The sequence below is a fragment of the Rattus norvegicus genome, chromosome 2, assembly GCF_036323735.1.
Source record: "Rattus norvegicus strain BN/NHsdMcwi chromosome 2, GRCr8, whole genome shotgun sequence".
Lineage (NCBI taxonomy): Eukaryota > Metazoa > Chordata > Mammalia > Rodentia > Muridae > Rattus > Rattus norvegicus.
Window position 1 is genome coordinate 195,971,582 of NC_086020.1, and position 23,200 is coordinate 195,994,781.

Genomic DNA, 23,200 nt, shown 5'->3' on the forward strand with positions numbered 1-23,200 from the left:
TCTCATTTGTGACCATAACAATCTTTTGTGTTGATAACCCCCAATGAAAACTAAATTGCCATGACACTTAATGTTAAAACAAGATGACCAACTATTTAAGTCTATTCATATGGTGATTCTTTTAGAAATAAATCACAAGGAAATACTCCAAAAGAAAAAAATGTTGGCTACACTATGTGAAATGCCATTGTTATTTTACTGGGGAAGGGAAGACACCTACGTGCCCAACAGAAAGAAGACGGACGACTTCAACATGGCTGAAAGGAGAGAAACGAAGACACTGGGCAGGAGGTAACTTGGTTATTGGGCATTTGCCTAGCAAGTGCAAGGACCTGAGTACAACCCCCAGAAACTGAAGAGGAAAACAAAAAAAAATGTCTAAATCCTACTCCAGTCTTCCTTCCCCACCTGAGTTGACTTCCACAGCAGTAGTCAGAATGATGTCCATAAGCTTAGGTCAGATAAGGTCTCTTTTCTACAGTAAGGGTTCCCCCATCTCATTCAAAGTAAAATCCAAAAGTCCTACTACTGTTGAGCATAAGGACCCCAGTTACTTCTCTAATCTCAAGCCCTCCTCTCTCCCTACTTACTGTTCTTACCACACTGTCCTCTTAGCTGCTCTCAAAAGGGTCACATGTACTCTAGGGTCTCTGCCCTAGAAGGCCATCCCTGTGATCTTCTTGCGTACGAGGAAGCACACATCCCTCCTGACTTCCTTCAGGTCTCTGCTCCAGTCTCAAGTATCCTCTGCCAGTGTTGTTCTCTAACCCCTCACCACTCTTCACTCTTCCACACAGCTCTACACCCGACACTCCACATTTAGTTGGTTATGGTCTGTCCTTCCTGACTGAAAGGAGGACAGCAAGAACTCTTTTTTTACAGTAACATTCAATTAAGTACTTACTGAATATCGCATATTTTCACAATTAACTACATAAAGACCACACATAGGAACAAGCTTGAAAGAGAAAAAGAAGAATTATTTGATTTTCAAATGCTCATATTACTAAAACAAAGAATACCTAAATAAAAGCCTGCCTAGTCTGATTATGGGTTTAGGGGACCAAAAGATACTAGGGAGTCTTGGTTTTAAAATGGCTACTGGTTAGAACTGGGAATACAGCTAAGTGGCAAAGTGCTTGCCAACCATGCTTGAGGCTCTGGGTTAGATCCCAAAGACTACAAACAAAATGACTGCTAAAAGTTACCCACCATGCATGAAGCTGCGATTCATCCCCAGCGCCACATAAGCCAGGCAGTGGAGCACACACCTATCCAAGCACCCTGGAGGTAAAGGCAAGAGAACTAGTAGTTCAACGTCCTCCTCAGTTACACCACTGAGCTACATGAGACTGGGGGTGGGGGTGGAGGAGGATGTGGGATACTGAGAACTTTTCCTTATAAAACTGTAATCCATTTAAATTTTGTTCCAAAATCCCCAGAGTTTAAGGTGAAGACACAATCACACCCGAGGCCACAAAAAGTGTGCACTTCTGAAAACTTTTAATATAAAACTGAGTAACATCGATATCTCAATTCACTTTAAGTTGACTATCTATGGGTGGCTTTAGAGGAGTCCAGAAGTTGAATACAAAATTCTGTGCATAAATGCCTGTTTTGTTTTTCCTGGACATAGGAGGAGTGAGTCCATATATTTCACCATATTCTAGAAATGGTTAAGAATGACATTTTTTTTTTCTTTTTTTCGGAGCTGGGGACTGAACCCAGGGCCTTGTGCTTGCTTGGCAAGCTCTCTACCACTGAGCTAAATCCCCAACCCCAAGAATGACATTTTTATAATGCAAGTGGACTGCAACATTTAACATAAAGGTTCCTCTCAAAAAGATAGGAGATGTGTAAACGGACCACTCAACTCATTCGACAAATATTGGGACAGATAAAATCCTTGCTAATGAACACAATCATAACAGAACCTGAAGTAGCAAGAAACTAAACAAGATTCACTGAAACACCATACTAAGAAAGAATATCCGAAAATGTAAGTTTAATTTTGAAACAAAGTGTTACAGAAAAGCGTAAAGACAGGAAGGAGTCTGGGACCTAATCTAGTACTCATTATATCAAAGTGTTACAGAAATCAATTACATCAAAAGAAAAAAAAGTACTCATTGGTGTGTCTACCCCCACACATTCTGACAGGAAACTCAAAGAAAGTTTCCAAATCCTGTTTCCAGCATCATCTCTTATAACTGCCTGCTTTTGAAGGCTAACTACCCTGGTTAATTCTGAGAGTCGACACTTTGACTCTAATAAAAACAGTATTTTCAGCCACCCAAGAAGCAGAAAACAGTGGCAGGTGCCTGTAACGCTTGGCCCATTAACCTCTTGCCCTTTTATACCATTTCTTACACAGTACTTCCTTCAAAGCAGTGACAAAATGATTTTCCCTTCCCAACAGCAACACACTCACTGTTTCTGACCGGTTAGCTCTTTTCCCAAGGGATGAAAGGTCCCCTAAACGCAGGATAGTTTTCTATCCTGTGAGGAAATCTCAGATGGGAGGGGGGGAGGACGCGGGGGACACAACTGTCCTTCCTTGCTCTTCTCCTTACAACAGCAAATTACACAACTCAGCAGAAGACACTGTTCTTAACTTTCTGGGTAAGGAGACAAGCCACAAACCCACCACCTCGACACTCCTCACACGCCCTCGGTGGAAGGAAGACAAGAATCACACCGTGGCCTCTTTCCTGACAAAATTCAGAAGCAGCAGAGATCAGAGTCGAGAGCAACGCTGCAAAGGCGAACACATGGCAAGCCGCAGAAGACAGAGGGCAGGGAGGGCGGGAACCCGGCTGGCGGCGGAGTGGGACGCAGAGGTGTCAGCGCTCGGCGGCCGGGGCAAAGGCCGCGCCGAGGGCACCGCACCTCCCTGGCTGCGGGGACGACAGCGGAGCGGGCGCGGACACGCGTCCCATCTCGCGGCCCGCCCCTCACGGCCGGTCCCGCAGGCCCCGCCGGGCGGCCTGGGTCCGCGGGCGTGGCTGGCTCCGGCCTCCAGCCGCGGCCCCTCCCGCCCGCCAGGCCCCCGGCCGCCGCCCGGGACTCGCGAACCGCTAAGAAGCGGGCACCGAGGTGCGGACAGCCCGCGCCCCTCACTCGCACCCCGTACTCACCCCGCGGCCCGGCGCCTCCTCCACCTCCTCCTCCTCCCTCCTCTCGGCCGCGGCTCGGGCTCGGGCTCTGCACGGCGGCGGCAGTAGCAGCGGCCTCGGGAGCGGCGGCGGCGCCTCCGGAACGCGCACGCACGCAGCACGCAGGTCCCGCCCCCCGCCCCGGGCTCCGCCTTCCCGGTCGTGTCCGGAATCTATTTAAGGGAGCCGCACTTCAAAGAGTCAGGAGGAATAGTGTGTGCAGACAGGAACTGGGGCCTTGCCTTTGAAAAAGTGATTAAGGCCAACATTGAGATGAAAAAGGACAAAAAAAAAAAAATTAAGAAAGAATTTTGAAGGGATGCAATCCTGGGACAGTTACTAGTTGAGTGCCTAATAGGTGCTCCATGCTGTTCTAGGCATATATAGGAAAAGTCACTTTCTAGAGTTTTCGTCCTCGTGACCTAAGAGAGGGAACATGAACATTAACAAGTAAAAAAAAAAAAATTCACAGGTCACCAGGGAGGTCTTTGCACGCCTTTGTTCATGCTCTGAAGAAACAAGCCTAGACAACAGAGGCTGGATGAGAGGAATACTCCTGGGCTGAGAGAATATCAGCCTCAAACACAGAGGTGGGATGTGTCTGCCATATTTCACGAATGGCAAAAGGCAAGAGAAAGGATGGATGAGCAGAGTCTATGGCCAAAGAGCAGAGTAGTGAGGCGCCGAGATCTGGACAAATGGCCCGACCCTGTGGAGCCTGTAGGCCATTGTAATGGCAACAGGAAGCCCTGAGGAGAGGGTGGGCCCACAAATAACTATATCTAGTCCATTTTTTTTAAAGGTTAATATTACTTAGGGTGTGCTCTCTTACTCCTGTAATCCCAGCATTTTGAAAATAAGAACAGGAGAATCGTCACAAGTTTGAGGCTAGCCCGGACTACACAATGAGTTTCCACAAGTTTGAGGTTAGCCAGGACTGCACAATGGGTTTCAGGCTCATCCGGAGCTGGAGTGAGTCTTGCTGTGTGTGTAAAATACCCAACAGAAGCATGAATGTCCACAGAGGAAGTCTAGTAGGTGGCTGCTCATGTCCAATTGGCCAAGAGTGACAGCGGCATGCCAGGTAAGAAGTGGTTATTTTATTTTCGATTTTGTTTTTTTCAGTTTTATTACATCTCTTTTAATAGGTTCGAACTTGAGAAGGCAGAGGGTAGAGCAAAACAATTAGGAATGATTCTTAGATTGGGGACCTGCTGGCTGATATCACGTAATGAGAGAGAAGATGGGGTAAGAGCAAAGCTGGGAGCGAAGAAATGGAGAGTTCAATTTTGGCGGGGCTGGAGAAAGCTCAGCAGCGATGAGTATTTGCTTCTCTTGCAGAATACCCTGGCTGGGTTCCCTGCACCTACACAGCAGCTAACAACAGGCTGCAGCTCTAATTCCAGGGGAGCTGAGGCTCTCTTCTGGCCTCCATGAGTACCACATGCTCATGTTACACAGACGTGTGTGTGTGTGTGTGTGTGTGTGTGTGTGTGTGCAAAACACTCATATACGTAGAATAAAAATACGTTGGGGATTTAGCTCAGTGGTAGAGCGCTTGCCTAGCAAGTGCAAGGCCCTGGGTTCGGTCCCCAGCTCTGAAAAAAAAAAAGAAAAAAAAATAAGTTTTTTTCAAAACAAAACTTCTATTTTTCCTGTTTATCATCCAAATAGAGATATTGAATAAACAATGCGAGGTATGAATCTGGAGATATAAATTTGAGATCCATCAGGATTAGATGATTTGACCCTCGGGATGGGGAGTAGCTGGAAGAGAGGACCAAGAGAAGTAGAGGTTAAAGATAAGCAGAGTTGGCAGTCAGGTTAGAGGAACGTCCAGGAAGGAAGGAAGTAGTTAGGGAGTTGTTTTAGGAAAGTCAGTGACAGTCCCCTTGCCTACTGCTGAAATAGCTAAGACAGTTGAGTTTCAATCTCTGCCTCACCCCCGCCTCACAGTCCCCATCCCCGTCACACTGGTTGGTTCATGCTAGACAAACTCTGCCACTGAGCTGCACCCCCAGTCCAGAGTTGGGAATTTAACCACTAATTTTGGCCTGATGAAGACTGCTGAGGAGCTTAATGAAAACCCTTTCCGTGTTACCATATGGGGAAAGGTCTGGTTAGAGGGTAAGAATGAGAGAGAGTGAGGAGGAGAGGTAAGGAGTTGCCTGAGCCTAGTAGTAGTAGTAGTGGGAAGGCTGTGGGGATCCAGGAACAGTGTTTAAAGCCAAGTTACTTCCTTGTGGCATTAGAGTGAAAAATAAAGTTACCAAGCAGAGACCAGAGGAGACACCTAGAGAAACTATAGGAAGTAAGAAGCAGTGAGTCCTAGCCTGGTGCTGAAGCAGTTGGTCTTGAATAGGAACAAGGACAGTAATCACAGACTGGTTTGTAGCAAAGGCACAGACACAAGAGCGCATAGGCGTGTGTTTGAGGTGCGGAGCAGAGGAGACGAGTGAGAGCTCAAGTCTAGTGGGCTGAGTTTGACCTTGTGGAAAGGGCACTTTTCTACTGTTCTCCCTTGGAGTGGCACCTTTTGTCAGTTTTCCATGCCCCCATCTTCACACACACTCACACCCGCACCACACACACATGCACGCACCCACGCGCCCTTGCATCCATGCCCTTCCCATTCCTTGTGTATATTTTTTTTCCAGTTTATACTAAGTGCTGTAAGTGTTGCCTGCGGATGGATGGATGAGATCAGATCTGACCTGTGTGCTTTCTTTTAGCCTCTCTTAACATGGTGGTCATATATCTACACTGAGATCACTCCGCAAGGTACGGTCCGTTGCTGATGAGAGTCAATGCGAGAAGGGTGAGAGAGGTAGGTAAGGGAGTGGCTGATAGACTCCGGAACTTGACTTGTGAAACAAAAGAGTCCAACTAAAAAGCAGTGGCACCGTGGGAAGGAATATTTTCAGAGGAAGCAATCAAATGAGTGAGGGCGAGGGGACTTTCCAAGGATCAAGCAGACGCAAGTGAGGCTATCAGGGGAGAGGAAATGTGCAGCATCTGTGAAGATACGAGGGTTCAGACTGGCCCAGAAGAGCTACAGAAAGAGCACACAGCCCTACTAGGGGCTCCAGCCTTGTCACAGTGTGTGTAAGCCAGTGATGCCATAGGGCCGAGGAGTAGACCTCGCACTCAGACCATCTGGAGCGCCACAGTCTGGGAAGAAAGTGAGCACAGGAAGGAATAAGTCAGTTATGTAACACTGGGGCCCCTGGGCAAAGCTTTGGGACACCCCCTGGACACTGCGTTCCTTACCAGGCTTTGGAAGACCCCTTGGACATTTTGCCGTCCTTACACTATGTGCTTGTAATCATTCATGGAGGTGCTTGTGTCCCTAGAGTTTGATAGATGCGAAGTATCTGTTAGGTCGTTCTGTCTTCCCATCTGCAACGCACACCATCACCTTTCTCAGTCACCAACCTGCCAAGCCTTGGTGTCGTTTAGTCCCCTGTCCCTATCTCTATGCCAGCTGCCCTCGAAGCAATCTGTACCGTCCAATAGACTAGTCTGCTGAGATGAAATAACTCTTCTGTCTATTTTGACTTATTATTGGCTGTTTTGTTTTGTTCTGAGACAAGGTCTTGTTTTATAGCTCTGGCAGGCTTGGTGGTCATTGTGAAGTCCAGGCTAGCCCCAAACTTAAGGCAGACCACCTGCCTCACTGTCCAGGATTACTCCTAAAGCTTGGGTCTTCACTCCCCAAGAACTTCAAGGTTCTCTATCTGCACAATCCACAGGTGGCTCTTAAATACGTAAAATGTGACCATGTACTGAGGGGCTGTATTTTAAATCTGATTTAAATTTAATTAGGTTTATATTTAGATAGCTGCATATGGCTAGAGGCTTCTATACAGCTCAGCCCAGGAATAGATACTTCCTATCCTGTAGCTCTCCTGTCTGCCAGCTCTCTCTAGCTCTGTCACCCTCACCCTTGATTGGTTATTGACCACCTCTAGTCTAGACTCTTGCTATACCAATTTTCCTCTTGGTCTCCTGCTCAGTTGTTTTCCTGTCAGTCTGCCTTGTGTTCTTGCAGAAATACCCTCTAAGCAATAGTGAACTCCATCCCCTTTTAGACCTTCATTGGCTCAAGAGCGAGTTAAGCATGAACTGCTCAGCCTAATACCTGGCTGGTGACGTATCTCCAGTCCCACCTGACCCCCAACACCTTACTACTCATGCGCTGTGAACTGTTTGCTACACTTCCTCCTAACTCTTCTTCTCTGCTGGCTACAGGTGCCTTCATCCCTCATCCCAGCTCCACGTCTGTCTCCTACTGCAGCTCCTACCCAGAGAACTTCTCTTTCCTTAGACGCCCCACATTGTCTGTTTGTATGTCACCTATGGCCTATGTAGATGTCTTGGGATGTATTTTACATTTTCCTTTCCTTTTCTTTTCTTTTTTTTTTTTCCTTACTACTAAGTACCACACCTCTCAGTGAAGTAGTGCTCACGGCAGTGCGAGCCTTGCGCCTTGTAGAATTTGGCACTGTGAAATTATTTCTCTTCATATTATCGCTGGCCGAGAAGGTCTTGCAAACGCCTCAGAAACCTAGCATACGTTCACAGCGCACTTAGAGTTTGGAATCCCAGAGAGCGTGATTATGCTGAGACTTGGCAGGACAAGCAAAGCTATGTCCAGGGCCAATTTATGGAAAGGGCCTTTTAGAAACATCGAGACTGTGCTACAGATCAATAGAAAGAAACTTTCATCTTTTGAGTGTTTACAGGATGTATTTTTGTAGCTTGAACTCTCAGAAACACATAACCCAAGAGTATTATTGCATATGTTCAACAGTATCTCATCAACTCTTTCTGGTACTGTGTTGGAGTTTAAACTACTGAAAAGTAGTAATATTACTTTACTAAGTTCTGGGCTTAATCAAACTAATGGCTAGGCATATAGTGGGGAAGTTACTATACCCCTGATCTACCCCCATCCCCAGGTTAATATTTTATATGCAGAATGTTGTTTACACATATAGGACCTTATACACATTCATTCACCACACCTAAACTGGGGCATGCTGCTTGCTGGGGACTGATGCTCATTGCCAGGAATACAAAGATATGGTCCCTGCGCTAAAAAATTATGACCTGGCATCAGTAGTTTATAACTAATTTAATCCTATCAATAACAATATTAAATAGATAGTAGTAGGTTCATTTTGCAGAGGGGAAAATTTGTTTAGAGGGATGGAATAAATTGCCAAAATATGCAGAATTAGTTCTTAGCAAAGCCATCAAAACCTTGGTTGACTAAAAATCTAAGTTTCTCAATGGCGGCAGCTTGATCTATTTTCTTCATCTGTATTTTCATTCAAGGAGTGTGAGGGTTACCTCCTCCAGTTTTATAGCACTCGCTGCTGTGGAGAGAATCTGGGTTTGATTCTCAGCCCCCAAATGGCAGTTCCTGACCATCTGTAACTCCAGCTCCAAGGGATCTGACATTGTCCTCTGTTCTCCATGGCCACTAGGGATCAAGTGGTATGCAGGCAAAACCCTCATACATATAGAATAAAATAATCTAATTTAAAAAATTCAAGATCATATATACATATGGAAGATCGTAAATACATGTGGAAAAAAAAGGAGGAGACTCTAAGGCAGCCAGTTCACTGGTCATGAGTCCATTTCGACAGTGTATACAATAATAATCCTACCCTTACTAGTGTACCTAAAGTGTGCTCTATTGATCGTTGCTCATCCACAAGCTATTTATTACTAGTGAACCTTGATTCACTGTTGTGTGAAAGAACGAGTAAGACTCTTTCCCAGCTGTGGCACTGCTGTGAGAGTCAGACGAGTCATCTGTGGGCTTCTGTGGTTGAACCTAGGCACAAGGCAGTGCAGGTGTTGTCCAGCTCATGTGGCGAGTCACACGTGGCGTGTGCTGTGTACTCGTCGAAGCATCGAATTTAATGCCACCCAGGCCATTTGCCACCCACCTGCTCCTCCCCCTGGAGATTGGTTCACGCCTTTGAAGTAAAAGTCAGCAGCAGACTGGAGTTTAAAACCTGCTTCTTCACCGCAGACGCTGCAGCTACCGACCTTATGCTGAGCAGTTATACCGTTGAGCAGTAATTAAGTGTGTGGTTCCTGGAGTGAATTGACGCAGGTTCCAGGGCAGTGCGGTGTCTGTCAGTTAGCAGCTGCGTGGCCTTGGGCACACTGCTTAACCTCACAAAACCTCAGTTTCTTACCTATAACACGTACAAGGAAAGTACAAAACATCAGGGCTTCCGTAAAAACTGAGATATGCAAAGCACTCTTCTGATTAAAAAAAAAAAAACCCAAAAAACTACAATTTTTTTGAGACAGTGTCTCTCTAACATGCAATCCTGGCTGTCCTAGAACTTGCTACAGGCCAGGCTGGCCTCAGACACCTGAGTGCTGGGACTAAAGGTGCGTGTCATCACGTTCAACTTAAAAAACTGAAAGAAATATATGAAGGGCTGATCACAGAAAATTACAAACAATGGCAAAATGCTGTTCTTATGTCCTAATATACATTACCATTGCTATGTGACTTGGATGTTGTAAAAATTCATTTGAAAAAAAAAGATTTTAAAATCCTTACAATTGAGGTAATTCTATAACTACCCATGCTTGTGTATAGACAGAGTCTTCTCAGTTATCCACACTACATTTCCCATAAGCTTTAATGTTAAAAAATAAAAACTTGTAAGAAAAAAAAAACCCCACACACTAAAACTAACCAGACCAAAGTGTGAGTTGAGATGTACAGACTTCGTATCTACGTTATTCAAAGATAATAAAGGTCAGTTGCTTCTGCAGCCCTCTGTGCTTGTTTGTTTTCAATATATTGCGTGTGTGATGTCAGAGGGCGACGCCTTTGGCTTCTAGGTGGCTGTCAAGAGCAGGTTCTGAAGCTGCGTGTGGTGACGCACACCTTTAATCTCAGTACTGAGATTAGACAAGAGAAGAAGCAGTTCTAGATCATGCATTGCTACATGCGAGTCTGCACTCAGTCCACGCCGCATGAAACTCTGTCTCAGAATAATGCAACATAAAATAAAGCCATTATCCCAACAGTCAGAAGCTTTGTCAAGTACACGCTTACGTGACATAGTTCCAAATAAATAATCACGGTCTCTGTTTCTCCAGCTGCATTATCTGGGTGATGTCAGAAGGCAGGCAGGCAGGTACACAACGTGTGTTGAATGACAGGTATGCATAGACAAGCCAGAGATGTTTGTTGAACTGCGGTATAATATAGCTCAGTGGTTGTACAAAACTTGTTGTGTTCAATCCCCAGCCCTGAAACATACATGTTGCTTATTCGGTGGCATATGTTTTGCCTATTGATATGTTTTGTACAACAGATTTTTATATACATGACCCCTTTCCTGCTGAGCTCCAGTCTATCCTGTCCTTTGTCTCTCATCCAGTGAGCCTGGTTACCTGGCAGGAGCAGCTACCTGAGCCCCTAAAAGGACTCCTGCCACAAGCAGGTTAGATATCGATGAGCCCCAGCAGGCAGGATACAGCTGGCCTCTGCAGAGATAGTCCAGTGTAGGGAGGGGAGCAGACTGTGTCAGGAGGAAGCAAAGCCTTTCTTATCGGGAGAGACAAGCTTGCACTATCAGGGAACAGACAGTTACCAGGCCAACCCATCCCCACATAAGTGGAGGGAAAGGGAATCCAAAAGCGTTTGCCCAGCATCAGAGAGGTACCTAGCATTATTTATTCCGTAGCAAAATTCAAGCACATTTAAACTACAAATAGTCCAATGGGAGGGACTTGCTGTAGGCAGAAGCCTGTGAGTAAGCTTGCTAGATTAATAATGAAAAGTATAAGATGCCTGGTTCAATTTGCCTTTCTAGGAAATGAATACATTTTAATACAAATATGTTCCATGCACTATTTAAGATTTTCTTAGAATCTGAAATTCAGTTGTAACTGGGTATTTTGTCTGGCAATCTGAAGAGTGGTTAACCATGTAGCATCTGGACTATGAGTTCAAATTCTAGGATTAGCTGTGTGACCTTGAACAAGTTACTTAAGCTTTCTGAGCTTCAGGATGTATAAATTGTGGATAAAATTATCTTACAAGATTGTTAATAAGATTAAATAGTAACCACATTAGAACGGGAACAGATACATATAAATGCCAATGAGAGCAGCTTCTTTTATAGAAAATGTAAATTTTTGGTAATTGAACTACCTTTTAAAACTTAGTACTCAGCATACCTTTTAAGAGATCTGAATGAGGGGGCTTTTTCCCCCTTGTAATTTTTACATGACATTTTCAACTGAACAAGATGATTTTTTTAAGTTCACTCTCAATATCCAGAAGGAGCAGACAACCACTATCTGATAGCACCAGGATAGTTAGTGACTGAACTCAGTCTTAAAGGTGTTCTAAGCTTCAAGTTTTCAGTGAGAGATTGGGTTAAATATTTGCAAAATATTCCCTAAGTGTTTACTAGATGAAAGTCTGAAGCCAGAGGGCTCGGAACATAGCTCAGGAGGATAGTGCTTGCTCATGAAGACCTTAGATTTCATCCCTAGAACAGAAAGAAAGAGAGAAAGTAAGTAAGTGAGGGAGGGAGGGAAGGAGGGAGGGAGGAAGGAAGGAAGGAAGGAAGGAAGGAAGGAAGGAAGGAAGGAAGGAAGGTTGGTTAAAATACAGGGAGATACCAGAGACAGCTCTTGGGTGAGATTTATTGCAGTGGGATTTGTGCTCTTCAAATCATTAAGAAGTACCAACTTGAATAGAACCTTCCAATTCTTGCATATAGAATTCTATTAACACACACACACACACACACACACACACACACACACACACTAGTTCAATAGAAATAGCAATAGGTTTAGGCTCTAAAAGTCTATTTTTCTCACTCAGGGTAAGTCACTTGTATGCTTCTGCGTATCTGTCCCCAGGTATGTAAGAATAATAGCTTGCCTCAAATGAGGTGGAGAGTCAGACACTATAGTATTGGCTTTAGAATAAACACTCAATAAATGCTTAATCAACCCATTGATTCATTGAAAAGATGATCATATGTCAGACCAGCTTTAAAGGAACATTTGAGGAGTTTAGGAGATGGCTCAGTGAGTGACATGCTTACTGTGCAAACATGAGACTCAGTTTGATCCACAGCATGTATGTAGAAAGCTTGTCTCAGTGGCCTATACTGGTAACCTAAGGGCTGGGGATATGGAGACAGGTATCTTCCTGGAGCTAGTCAGCCTGGTCTAATCAAGGAGCTCCAGGTCCCAGTATGAAGCCCTATTTCAAGAAAACAAGGTAGATGGTTCTTAAGGAGTAACACCCAAGGTTGACTTCTGACATCTACATGAACTCCAGTGTACACATGTAATTGTGTACATACGGGAATAGATACACACACACATACACACACATGCACACTCACATGCAAGCGCACACACATGCACACTCGCACGCACACATACGCACAAGTCAAGCCTGAGGCTTACTACTTTATATGGCTAAGTTGAAACTTTCTACTCTGTTCATGTCTGATTCTGGATGAGAACCAGTAACTTCTAAACAATGATACAACCTAAGGGGAATGCAGGGAAGGACTTCATATTCTTCATCATCAGTGCTCTCTCTCTCTCTCTCTCTCTCTCTCTCTCTCTCATTCTCTCTGGTATATAAACACTTATGTGTGTTGGGGCAGTAGTTGGGGGAGGTAGTAGACTAGAGTTAAGATCAGAAAAAGTGAAAAATTGTCCATTTCTTTTTTATCACTTTTTAAACAAGACACCAGACTTGCAAAATAGGATCTGAAAAGTGGAAAACACACTGCCAGTAAACTCATAGTGTTAATTTTGAGGGGAAAAAAAAACAAATTCAAACCAGATTCAGAAATTGTGACCTCAGGAATTTTTCATAGTTCCTATTGATTACTTGTAAGATATACTAGGAAAAGAAATAGGGAAAATACAGAATTTATGAGAATACTTAAACCCAAGAAACGAAGAGCCCTGTGTTTGTGTTTGCTGCTAGCAAATGAGGCTCACACAACAGAGTATGTTATTTTCTAGGAAGGGAGAGCATGAGGGGTTTGCCAAGGTGGCTGGTCATGTTAAGCTGGGAAGTCATTGCTTGGAATTTCTGGGCTGTGCAAGGATGATGGAGAGCCAGGGGAACAGAGACGGTGGCTGCGGAATGAACTGGAAGGCAATTTTGAAAGTTGAAGTCTGTTTATTGTGTATCAGCTGTGCATGTATGACGTGGGAATGCTATGTTGCATAGAGCATCATGCCAGCCCCCAAGAAGGAAAGGGACCTGGGGATCAGGAGAAAGACGGAAGAAAAGGAAATAAAAAAAGGCTCGATGACTAGAAGGTTAGGAAATATTGAGTAACTATCTTCCAAAAGAAATCGTATGTGTGTGTGCATGTGCGTTTGTGTGCCCATGTGTGCACGCATGCTAGAGCATGCAGAGGTTAACCTCAGGTGTCAGTCCTCAATGTCTGAACTGTTTGAGACAGAGTCTCTTTGTTGTTTGTATCGCCTATGCCAGACTAGCGGTGCACAAGCTTCTGGGGATTTTCCTATCTCCATCTCTCAGCGCTGAGATTACAGACGTGTGCTGCCACACGGGTTTGAATGAAAGCTCAGCTTTACATAGCTTCTGGGGAATCACACAGGTTCTTGCTTTTGTGCCCCAGACATTTTACCCACTGTGCTATCTCCTCAGCCTGTGATTAGTAATTGAGTAAAATAAAAAAGAATAAAAGATGTATTCTCAAGTAGAGACTAGAATTTGAATTTACTATCAAAGAGAAAGATGTTTTCGTGGTGGTGGTGGTGGTGGTGGTGGTGGTGGTGGTGGTGGTGGTGGTGGTGGTGGTGGTGGTGGTGGTGGTGTGTTAATGATAATAATAATGGTCCAGGTACACCTAGGATGCAATTAAAACTCTGGTTGTTTGAATATAGTCAGAAGCAGAGATGGGGCGTGTCCCAAATCCTTCCCTTGCTTCCTGCATCCTTGGGGTGTGGTGTGCAGGGGAAAAGCAAGGGTGTGCATGTCTCTCACAGACATCTGAAACAGATCATGTCCTCCCTCGGGTTGCAGGGCTTCTCAGATTCCTCCTTTCACCCCGAGAGCTGTAATTGCCAAAACAGACAGATTAGCACAATTTCAGCCTGTGTGACTATCTCACTAATGCTCATTTGCTGACTTTAATGATTTCCAGAACCCCTTACTGATCTTACTGTCAGCTCAGGTTCAGAAAGTTTGTAAGCCAGCATGGTGTGGGAGGTCAGCGCCTCAGTGAGGCATTGATAGGCAAATGAATTCAAAGGGATTCTCCCTGTTCTTGTAAAGCTTCAGTTCTGTAATCCTCTTGCGTTTAAGGTGTACTGAAGAGCTGGCTCAGGCAAATATCAGTTATTGTAAGTGACACCAGGAGTAGTCGTCCTTTCCCAGAGTTTCACAGCTTCCTCCAATCTGCCTGAGAAGGAAACTCACAGCTCTGAGCTGTTACAATAAAACTATTGGCAGTCGGGAACCCGAAAACGGGGCCTGGTCTTTATTCATCACACCACATAGAGTTTTAACACATCAGGGTAATAATAACAACACAATGTTGTCACCTGATAATCTCCCCTGTGCCCTGGAAGAGTGTCAAGGACAAAGCATGGCTGGCCCTGAAGACTGTATGCATGCTGGGAGGCACATTCTTTGCATGGACCTGGAGTTGGGGTGGTGCAACCAGGCTGTGCAGGGGCAAGATGCACTGCAAAGCAGTTGGGAAGATGTAATTCTCTGATAGAAGCCATTGCCCAGGTCTGTGAGTAAAGTGTTTCATTGCTGCTTATTGCCAGGGGAAAATAAGCATTTTAAAAGGTTCCTCAGCTTGGAATGTGACAAGAGTTCAGCCTTGTCAGAGAGGCAGAGGGAGGTTTATTCTTGGTTGGTTGTTGTGCTGTGTTTTGGTTTTGAGACAGTTTTCACTACAGCCAAGCTGGCTCAGTGCTGGCATTCCAGGCATAGGCCAACGATGCCTGACTGGGGAAGTCCTGGTCCTGTCTTCAGACAGCACCACACTTAAAAGAGTCTGAGTCTGGGCCTGGGAATGTAGTTTAGCTGCTAGAGTGCTTGCCTAGGATGCAGAAAGCCCTTGGTTTAAATTCCCAACAGTGCATAAACCAATATGGTGGCATGCACCGGTAATTCCGGGGAACCAGAAATTCAAGGTCATCCTTGCCTACAAAGTGAATTCCAGGCCAGCCTGGGCTACACATAAAACAAATCTTTAAAAAACAAACAAACAGACAAACGAGGGCTGGAGAGATGGCTCAGCAGTTAGGACCACTGACTGCTTTTCCAGAGGTCTTGAGTTCAAGTCCCAGCAAACACATGGTGGCTCATAACCATCTGTAATGGGATCTGATGCCCTCTTCTGGTGTGTCTGAAGACAGTTAAACACTCCTATAAATAAAAATAAATAAATCTTTTTTAAAACATGAAACAAAAAATAACCTAAAGCCATAGAAATTAAATCTAGTAAAAAAAAATTGAAGAATAATTAGCAAAGAATCTTGGCTAAAAACAAAGATACAGGGTCTCCTTTCATGGCAGCCTGCTACCTGAGTGGCTCCCCTGCCTTTTCACCAAGCTCTGCAGTGTAGCATCAGTCATGGCTGCTTCCAGGGCAAATGCGTGGGCACTAAGCACTCAGCTTGCCCGTGGTGACCTCTTCAGTGGTGACAGTGACATCTTCACAGAGGGTAGCATCCATCAGATGTGCCCTCCCGCTGCTCAGCTCACTTTAGAAGCCTTTCATTTGAGTTTCTAATTTTTAAGATAATGGGAAGGTGATGTCGATTATTTTTGATTCCCTCTCTCACTAACCAAAGCTCTTGTATCTGGATTCTGCTGCCCCAGCTGGGCTGCCTAAACAAACAGATTCAGAACATGCAGAAGCTGGGCCAAGATACATCGACTTCACCTTAAAAAGTACAATCTAACTCATTTATAGGCCAAGATGTTGGCCTTCAATGTGTTTATATCTCTGGCCATTTTAAGAACTACTCTGGATCCTTCTTTCTTCACACAATAAACCTACGTAAGAGGGCTGGGGATGTAGGTCAGTGGTAGACTGCACGTCTGGCACAAACTAGGGCTTGGAGTTTAATCACCAGAATCATAGAGCTTCCTGTCTGAGACAGACATGAGGTTTGTTTTGCATTTCCATGTAGCAGTCTGTGAGGTAAATTGGCTTTGGGGATTTTTAACTCATTCATACGATTGGCAAAACATGAAACTGAGAAAAGCCACCGTCCTTGGGAGACTGTGTTCTCTCGGAATGAGCTGGGCTTGGACCTCACTTTCTTGGCTTCTAGCAATTAGGACCATTTGGACAAACCCTGTACCCTGCTAACTTCATCACCTCTGTGATAGGTAATCACTGTGTGGCCCATTTCCGTGCTCTTTCATGTGAGTCAGAGAGGAGTTATGGGGCTGACGGGAACTTTGGGCGGCAGATCCGCACCACCCACCTGACCTGAGAGCAGTCAGGCAGTAGAGAAGCCAGAGGGGTAGAGTGGAGCCACCAAAATGGAGATGAAGGCCATCCTGAGGGTCCCCAAAGAGTCAACAGGCCCAGATGCCTTTGAAATACCTTGAATGTCGCTTTAAATGACAGCCTAAGACGGCTTCTTGCCCCTGTTTGGTTTTTTTGAGATAGGGTCTTCTGAAGCCCAGCTTTGGTCTTAAATGTGGGATAAACTCCTAATCTTCCTGCTTCTGATTCTCTAACTCTGGTGGGGGTTAGGGGGTGCACCACCTCACCTAGGCTGAAACTGCCTTAAGTCATGAAAATAAATTAATAAAGTGGAGAAGTTGCCTCTAAATACTTGGTGGCATAGCTGTCCATAGTTAGAAGAATAAGGAGAATGGCTACCAAGGAAGGCTGCAGTTGTTGTGAAATGGGTCAAGCATTGTCAAAAATTCCAAGCCCCACATGTCAAGAGATTCAAACTCATTTGTGTTGCATGGTTTGTTTGGATGATGATAGTGTTTGGGGTTTGTTTCTAAGGCTGTAATCTGGACTCAGGACATTCTAAGAAAATTAACTTCCAATGTAAGCAGAGCTTAATGACGGCCACCCCATAAGAATTTAGACAGAAGGATGGCAGCAAGTGGGGGATGGGGGAGGGTTGAGCAGTGACAAGGTGTGAACAAGGCAGAGGCTTTGGGCTGACCAGGAACAGTTGCCAGACTTCAAAGCCAGTGAGGAGACTGACAGCACTAAGGATCTGCCCTGAGGCTTGGCTGTCAGCCCTCCTGATAGTCACAGGTAGGGCAGCTTTCTTGCAGAGTGCTGCACACATCCTGGGCTGCCTTCATGGCTGCATAGATGTGGGTGGGTAGTCACCAAGTGGCCCCAGGCCCCTCCTGCTATACCCACTTCCTCGTTTTCAAACCTCTTCACTTCCGAGAGGCCTGAGCCCATTCCAGGGGCTTTAGGGATAGTACAGTGTGAGTGATTCTTGCTAAGTATTCCTTTTGTGCTTTCAAGTCTCATCAGAGAGATAAGGAATGGGGCCCAGAGCAAACAGGTGCCTGTGTTATGTTCACTGTAACCCAGTCTGAAGTGAAGCTCACATGAACATGAGCTGGAGGCAAAGGCAAGTTCCAGGGTTCAAGTTCATAGGATTCTATACACGATCATGTTGTTCTGCTTCTTTTGTTTAAAACAAACAAGGAAACAACTAGATAGTGCCTCCGTATTTGGCATTGTACACTGTGATTGTTAAATCGCCAACCTGAACATTTCAATTGTTTGTGTTCCAATGCAGGTGCCCATGTCTCAAATTTGGGGGAGGACAAGTGAATCTATTTTATAAAGGAGAAGGTAATATAATTAATCACTCTAATGCTTCTACCTGGACGAAGATGGAAGTTTAGAAGGTGGACGACATTGTGAAGTTGGTGACATCACTCAAGCGTGATGACAGCTGGCTGGCCAGTAGGTCACCATTTCCCTTTGTTGCATTCCACTTCCCACATGCTGGGAAGGCAAGGCTGAGGAGGACATGTGAGACGGGCAGGCTTCAGGGTCTGAACCAACACTAGCCTAGCTGTCATCTGTGGGAAGTGGCTTTCGGTTGACCAGTGGCACTTCCCAGTGTCAGCACGCGTGTTGTGTCAGCAGCTCAGACTCTGCGCTAGGGGGCCCCTGTCCTCAGCCATCCTCCATCTTGGGAAAACTCTCTGGTGTAACGAGCAGGGCCTCAGTGGGGAGGTAGGATGCAGCCTCAGCGAAGCAGATGGTTGGGTACTTGAACAGCAATCTAGTACAGGAAGGAGAAGACTCTGAGAATTGAGGAATGAATGGTAATTGGATTGGAACCTTATCTTTATTCTCGTAACTTTGATAGAGACCTGGCAGCACCTTGCACTACAATCTCCCTTAATAAAGGGCATTACCATGCCATGACCCAACTCACGTGTCCTGCCCCATACATATTGAAATCTCCCTTTCAACTTTGGAAGAGGGTGTGTTGGAGTAGATCTTCTTGAAACTTTGTTCTCATCTTCCAGGGTGAGAGAGGAAGAGGGAGAGGAAGAAAGACAGAGACAGACAGACAGACAGACAGACAGACAGACACAGACAGAGACACAGAGACACAGAGACACAGAGACACAGAGGCAGAGAGAGAATGAGAGAACATTACAGGTTGACAAGGTAGCAAAATAATTCCAAGGCAGCTGTTCTAGGATTTCCTGAAATAGAAGAGTGAATATTTGCTAGATATAAAGGTGAGGCCTGTAGGTTCCTTGTTTCTCCACCATTTTTATTATGATCTCTTGCCCCAGAAAAGGAGGAAAACAAACTAAGAATGAGTGCCTCTCCCCCAGCACATTCTAACTTGGCGTATCAGCATGGTATCGGGGAGGAGGAATCGGCAACTGACATTTACCTAGTGCTAACTCTACTTGTTTAAACCGTTATATGTTATCTAGATAACTGCACTGAACACTGGGATACAGAGGCATACTGTGTCTGTGTTGTTATCCCCATTTTAAAAGAGAACGCCATTGGGCTCTTGTAGTTAGGAAATGATGAGGTCAAACTCTAAAACCCAAGGCTTCCTGGCTGCAAAGTCCACTTTCTTTCCAGTTGCCTTGCTGAAGTGCCTGCTCTGAATGAAGAAGAACTGGGTCCTGCAGTATGTCCACAGGAAGAAGACTGTGTGTGAGTGCAGCCTCCATGTTCACTGTGCCTCATGCCATCCCTGATGTCAGGGGGAAATGAATGGTCATTTAAAAATTCCGGCTGGCTAAAGAGCTGGTGGTTTGAATGAATGCATCTAATTGCAAAATGTGAAGGACTGCCCCTGGTATTAAAAAGATGGATGATTCTGTGAAGGGAATGTGCTAAGACTTGTTTGTTGAAAATGGAATTATTAATGACTTGTCAGTAAATTTAAGAATGCCTTAAATCATTCCACTCTTACTCTTTTCATACAAGGAATAAAACAGATGAATTTATAAAGGGTTTATTGTCTGCCAGGCATTATTTTTTATATTTATATGGGTCGTTTAACTCTGCAATGATCCTATCTGGAAGATATAGTTATTTATTACAGTTGAAAGTTCAGGGGGAAAGCACAGAAAGGTTAAGAAACTTAACCAAGGATACGAAGGATGGAAATGGTAAAGGGGAAGCCTGATCTTCCAAATCTGGACAGCCATACACTGTTCCTTCTGCTCCTGTCTAATAGACAGGGAACATCAGACAGAGATAGTAAGGCCTGTGTCTATATTTGGAAAAAGTTATTCTTTTTTATTTTTTATTCCTTGAGTGACAGAAACCTTTTGCAATGCTGAGCCTCATTAACGGGAAGACAGGTCTACCGACTATCACTCTTGAGTCTTTCACCACATATCATTCTCTCGAGTTCCTTCTCAGCATGTCTCTAGCATCCTCTACCCTTGGGAGTGAGGCGTGACTGTGGGCTAAGATCTCTTTCCCAAGAGGTACAGTTGTCAGTGCCTGAATGCCCACAAGCACAGGCACTAGACACAGAAGACCCCACTATCACCATAGGCCTCACTGGGGAGAGAGAAGTAACTTATCCACACTGCTGAACACTGTACGGGTAATAAGTGAGTCCCCCCCCCACACACACAACCTCCTCCTCCTCTACTCCTCCTCTACACCCCCTCCCCAGACAAGATTTCTGTGTGTAGCCTTGGCTGTCCTGGATTTGTTCTGTAGAACAAACAGAACTTGAACTCAAAAATCTGCCTACCTTTGCCTCCTGAGTGCTGGGATTAAAGTCAGGTGCCACCACTGTCTGGCTCAAGTGGGTTCTTATGTTGTCTAAAAGTAAGTGTGTGGACCTCACTGGAAAGAGACTGAGCTGTCACCTGCTCCCCATCATGAAGCTGGATAAGGACAAGGGCAGTGGCCTTTATATCTTAGCAGCTGAAACTTGCATCTGCTCCACTTTTGTTTGCAGAGGAGACTTGCAAAATTACTCATTCCGCCCAGATGTGTAAAGAAACGGTTTCCTTTTCTTCTAAACCACTATGGTGTCCTTCATAAGCCCTCACCTGATGAATAGCAAGAGGAAAAGGCTAATTTTAGCTCCATCCTAGTCTGATTCAGCTATTTGAACAATGTCTTTTGACCTGTGTGTCTTGGAGATAAGGTGAAGTCCTTCTGATTCTGCCATCCTGCTCGCTTCTTCCTAAATGGTCCCACAGTTCTGAGGTTCTGTCTACCAGGACACCTCCTCCACAAGTCTGCCCTCAGAGACATGGCAGTGTGAGGCCAGAGACACAGTGGACTCCCAGCAAAGGAATCAAGGCAGTGGGACAAGACCTCATGAGCTGGGTGGATTTACTTCATCCTATGGGTAGAAACCTGAAGGGGATAGATAGCATCAGAGGACACAGAGACTTCCTGCCTGGCATTTGGCTGTCTCCTACATCCTTTCCCAGCAGCAACAGGAGAAGAGGTCTACTGGCTTCTAGCCCAGGCAGAGGATGTTCTTTTGATACCAGAGAAACAAAAAGAGACTCATTTTTGAACTTGAGTGTGGAGGATCCTTTTTTTTTTTCCGTCAGTAGTTGACCAACCCACTAGGTTGCTAAGCTTCCAGATGAGGCTTTCATGGGAAAGGGGGTTGGTTACTAAAAGGACTCAAAGAGGAATGAAAATACTGTTTTTACTAAATATTGTCCCCCATTATGTCATGGTAGACTTGGGATGGTTAAATGGCTCCCTTACATGTGCACGCTCATGACTGTGGTGTGTGTGTGTGTGTGTGTGTGTGTGTGTGTGGTGTGTGTGGTGTGTGTGTGTGTGGTGTGTGTGTGGTGTGTGTGTGTGTGGTGTGTGTGTGTGTGGTGTGTGTGTGGTGTGTGTGTGTGTGGTGTGTGTGTGTGTGGTGTGTGTGTATGTGTGGTGTGTGTGTGGTGTATGTGTGTGTGGTGTGTGTGTGTGTGGTGTGTGTATGTGTGGTGTGTGTGTGGTGTATGTGTGTGTGTGGTGTGTGTGTGTGTGTGTGGTGTGTGTGTGTGGTGTGTGTGTGGTGTATGTGTGTGTGGTGTGTGTGTGTGTGTGTGGTGTGTGTGTGGTGTATGTGTGTGTGGTGTGTGTGTTGTGTGTGTGTTTGTGGTGTGTATTATAGTAGAAAATGCTCCCAAAGTCTCTTCAAAGCAAAGTGTAGGGTATAAAGAGATGGCCTCTGCTATTTCTTTGTGTTTTACACAATTTCTTATCCTTAAAATGATATAACAGTGGTGTGTACTTCACTGTGCAGTTAACAAAGTTTAAGTCTGTTAACATATATCCAGAATCGAAGACTTTTACCTTTATTGAAGGAAGCATTCAACACATTAGCTATTTAGATCCTAAAAATGAATGCCACATATTTCAAATCTCAGAAATGTGTTGTGTACGATGCAGAAGAGTGTGGGTTTTCAGATCAGCCAAAGTTGCATAAACCCCAAACAAGTTGCATGTCCACTGTGAGCCTTTCTGAGAAAGACAGAGAACCTCATCCTAAGCTAGGCGTGTGGGTGTGATGGTAACTCCTCCTTGTTCACTTAAGTGGATTCAGAATCACCCAGGAGACACATGTAGGACTTCCTGTAGGGGCAGTTCAGGAGAGGCCTAACTGTGCCATCCCACAGACTAGAGTCCTGGGCTGACTAAGAAGGGAAGTAAGAGGAGAACGAGCTGAGCTTCCGCTTGCATCTCTCTCTGATCCTTAACTCTGGATGCAAAGTAACTCACTCCCGTCACCAGGCCTTCCCGCCACGATGGACGGACTATTCCCTTCAAACTGTGAGCCAACATTCCTCCCTTCCTCAAGTTGCTTCCAATAGATATTTGTCACAGCAAAAGTAACTTGTATGTTGTAAGAATTAAATTATGCACTACATATAAACCACGTAGCAAAGAGTGACACCTAACTGAGGCTCTGGGCTCTTCTCCTGTTTCCTTATGTCAGCAGGATGCTGCCTCAGAACTAATAACTGCTGGGTTATCAGCCCAAGAGCTTAAGTTTTTATGACCTGCACAATATAGTGTGGCAGAAACTCAGTAAAGCTTGTGTAACTGATCCAAATGAACTTCCAATGCTAGGGCTCAAAGCTATAACTTTTTCTCCTTTAAACACTGCTGGTTTGAGGACAGATATTTCATGCCCCTCCACCAGCAACTTCAGTCATGTTAGACACATCTCCCCTACAACCTTGTTTCTTCATTAAAATTCCCCTGGGGTCTGTTGGAGGCATTTGTGTCTGCTTCAGTCACATTGCTCAACCCACGTTTGGAGAGAAAAGTGTTTGCATAAATACTAGCAGATGAATTTTTTAAATATCACTTTTTCTTTCCTGGCACTCTGTGAGGGAAATGAGCAAATATAAACAGACAAGTATTGCACTAGAAAGATAGCAGATGGGCTTCTGCCGGGACCTGGGCTTGCCTGGGCTTTCCACATTTGGGAGCTGTAGGATTATGACAAAATCTACTTATAATATTCTTGCTTTTGATTTCTCA

General features: G+C 45.0%; 2 protein-coding genes across 7 annotated transcripts in view; one reads left to right on the forward strand and one right to left on the reverse strand.

Moving 5' to 3' along the window:
• Positions 1-3,270, reverse strand: part of Rap1a (RAP1A, member of RAS oncogene family) — a 77,885-nt gene extending 74,615 nt beyond the window's left edge. Inside the window, exon 1 of one of the 6 annotated variants that reach the window (NM_001005765.1) lies at positions 3,138-3,227. The gene's annotated coding sequence lies outside the window, so the exon portion shown is untranslated. Of the gene's footprint in view, positions 1-1,212; positions 1,280-2,647; positions 2,834-3,137 lie in introns of those variants that run through there. The other 5 variants (XM_039102075.2, XM_063281648.1, XM_063281651.1 and 2 more) reach the window with 5 other exon arrangements.
• The window catches only part of Rap1al (RAS-related protein 1a like), a 33,752-nt gene extending 14,071 nt beyond the window's left edge, over positions 1-19,681 (forward strand). The window contains exons 2-3 of the mRNA XM_039103941.1: positions 2,628-5,982; positions 17,979-19,681. Of these exons, the coding sequence (XP_038959869.1) occupies positions 2,628-3,403 (776 nt within the window). The 3' untranslated portion in view covers positions 3,404-5,982; positions 17,979-19,681. The remainder of the gene's footprint in view (positions 1-2,627; positions 5,983-17,978) is intronic.
• The last annotated feature ends 3,519 nt before the right edge of the window (positions 19,682-23,200 follow it).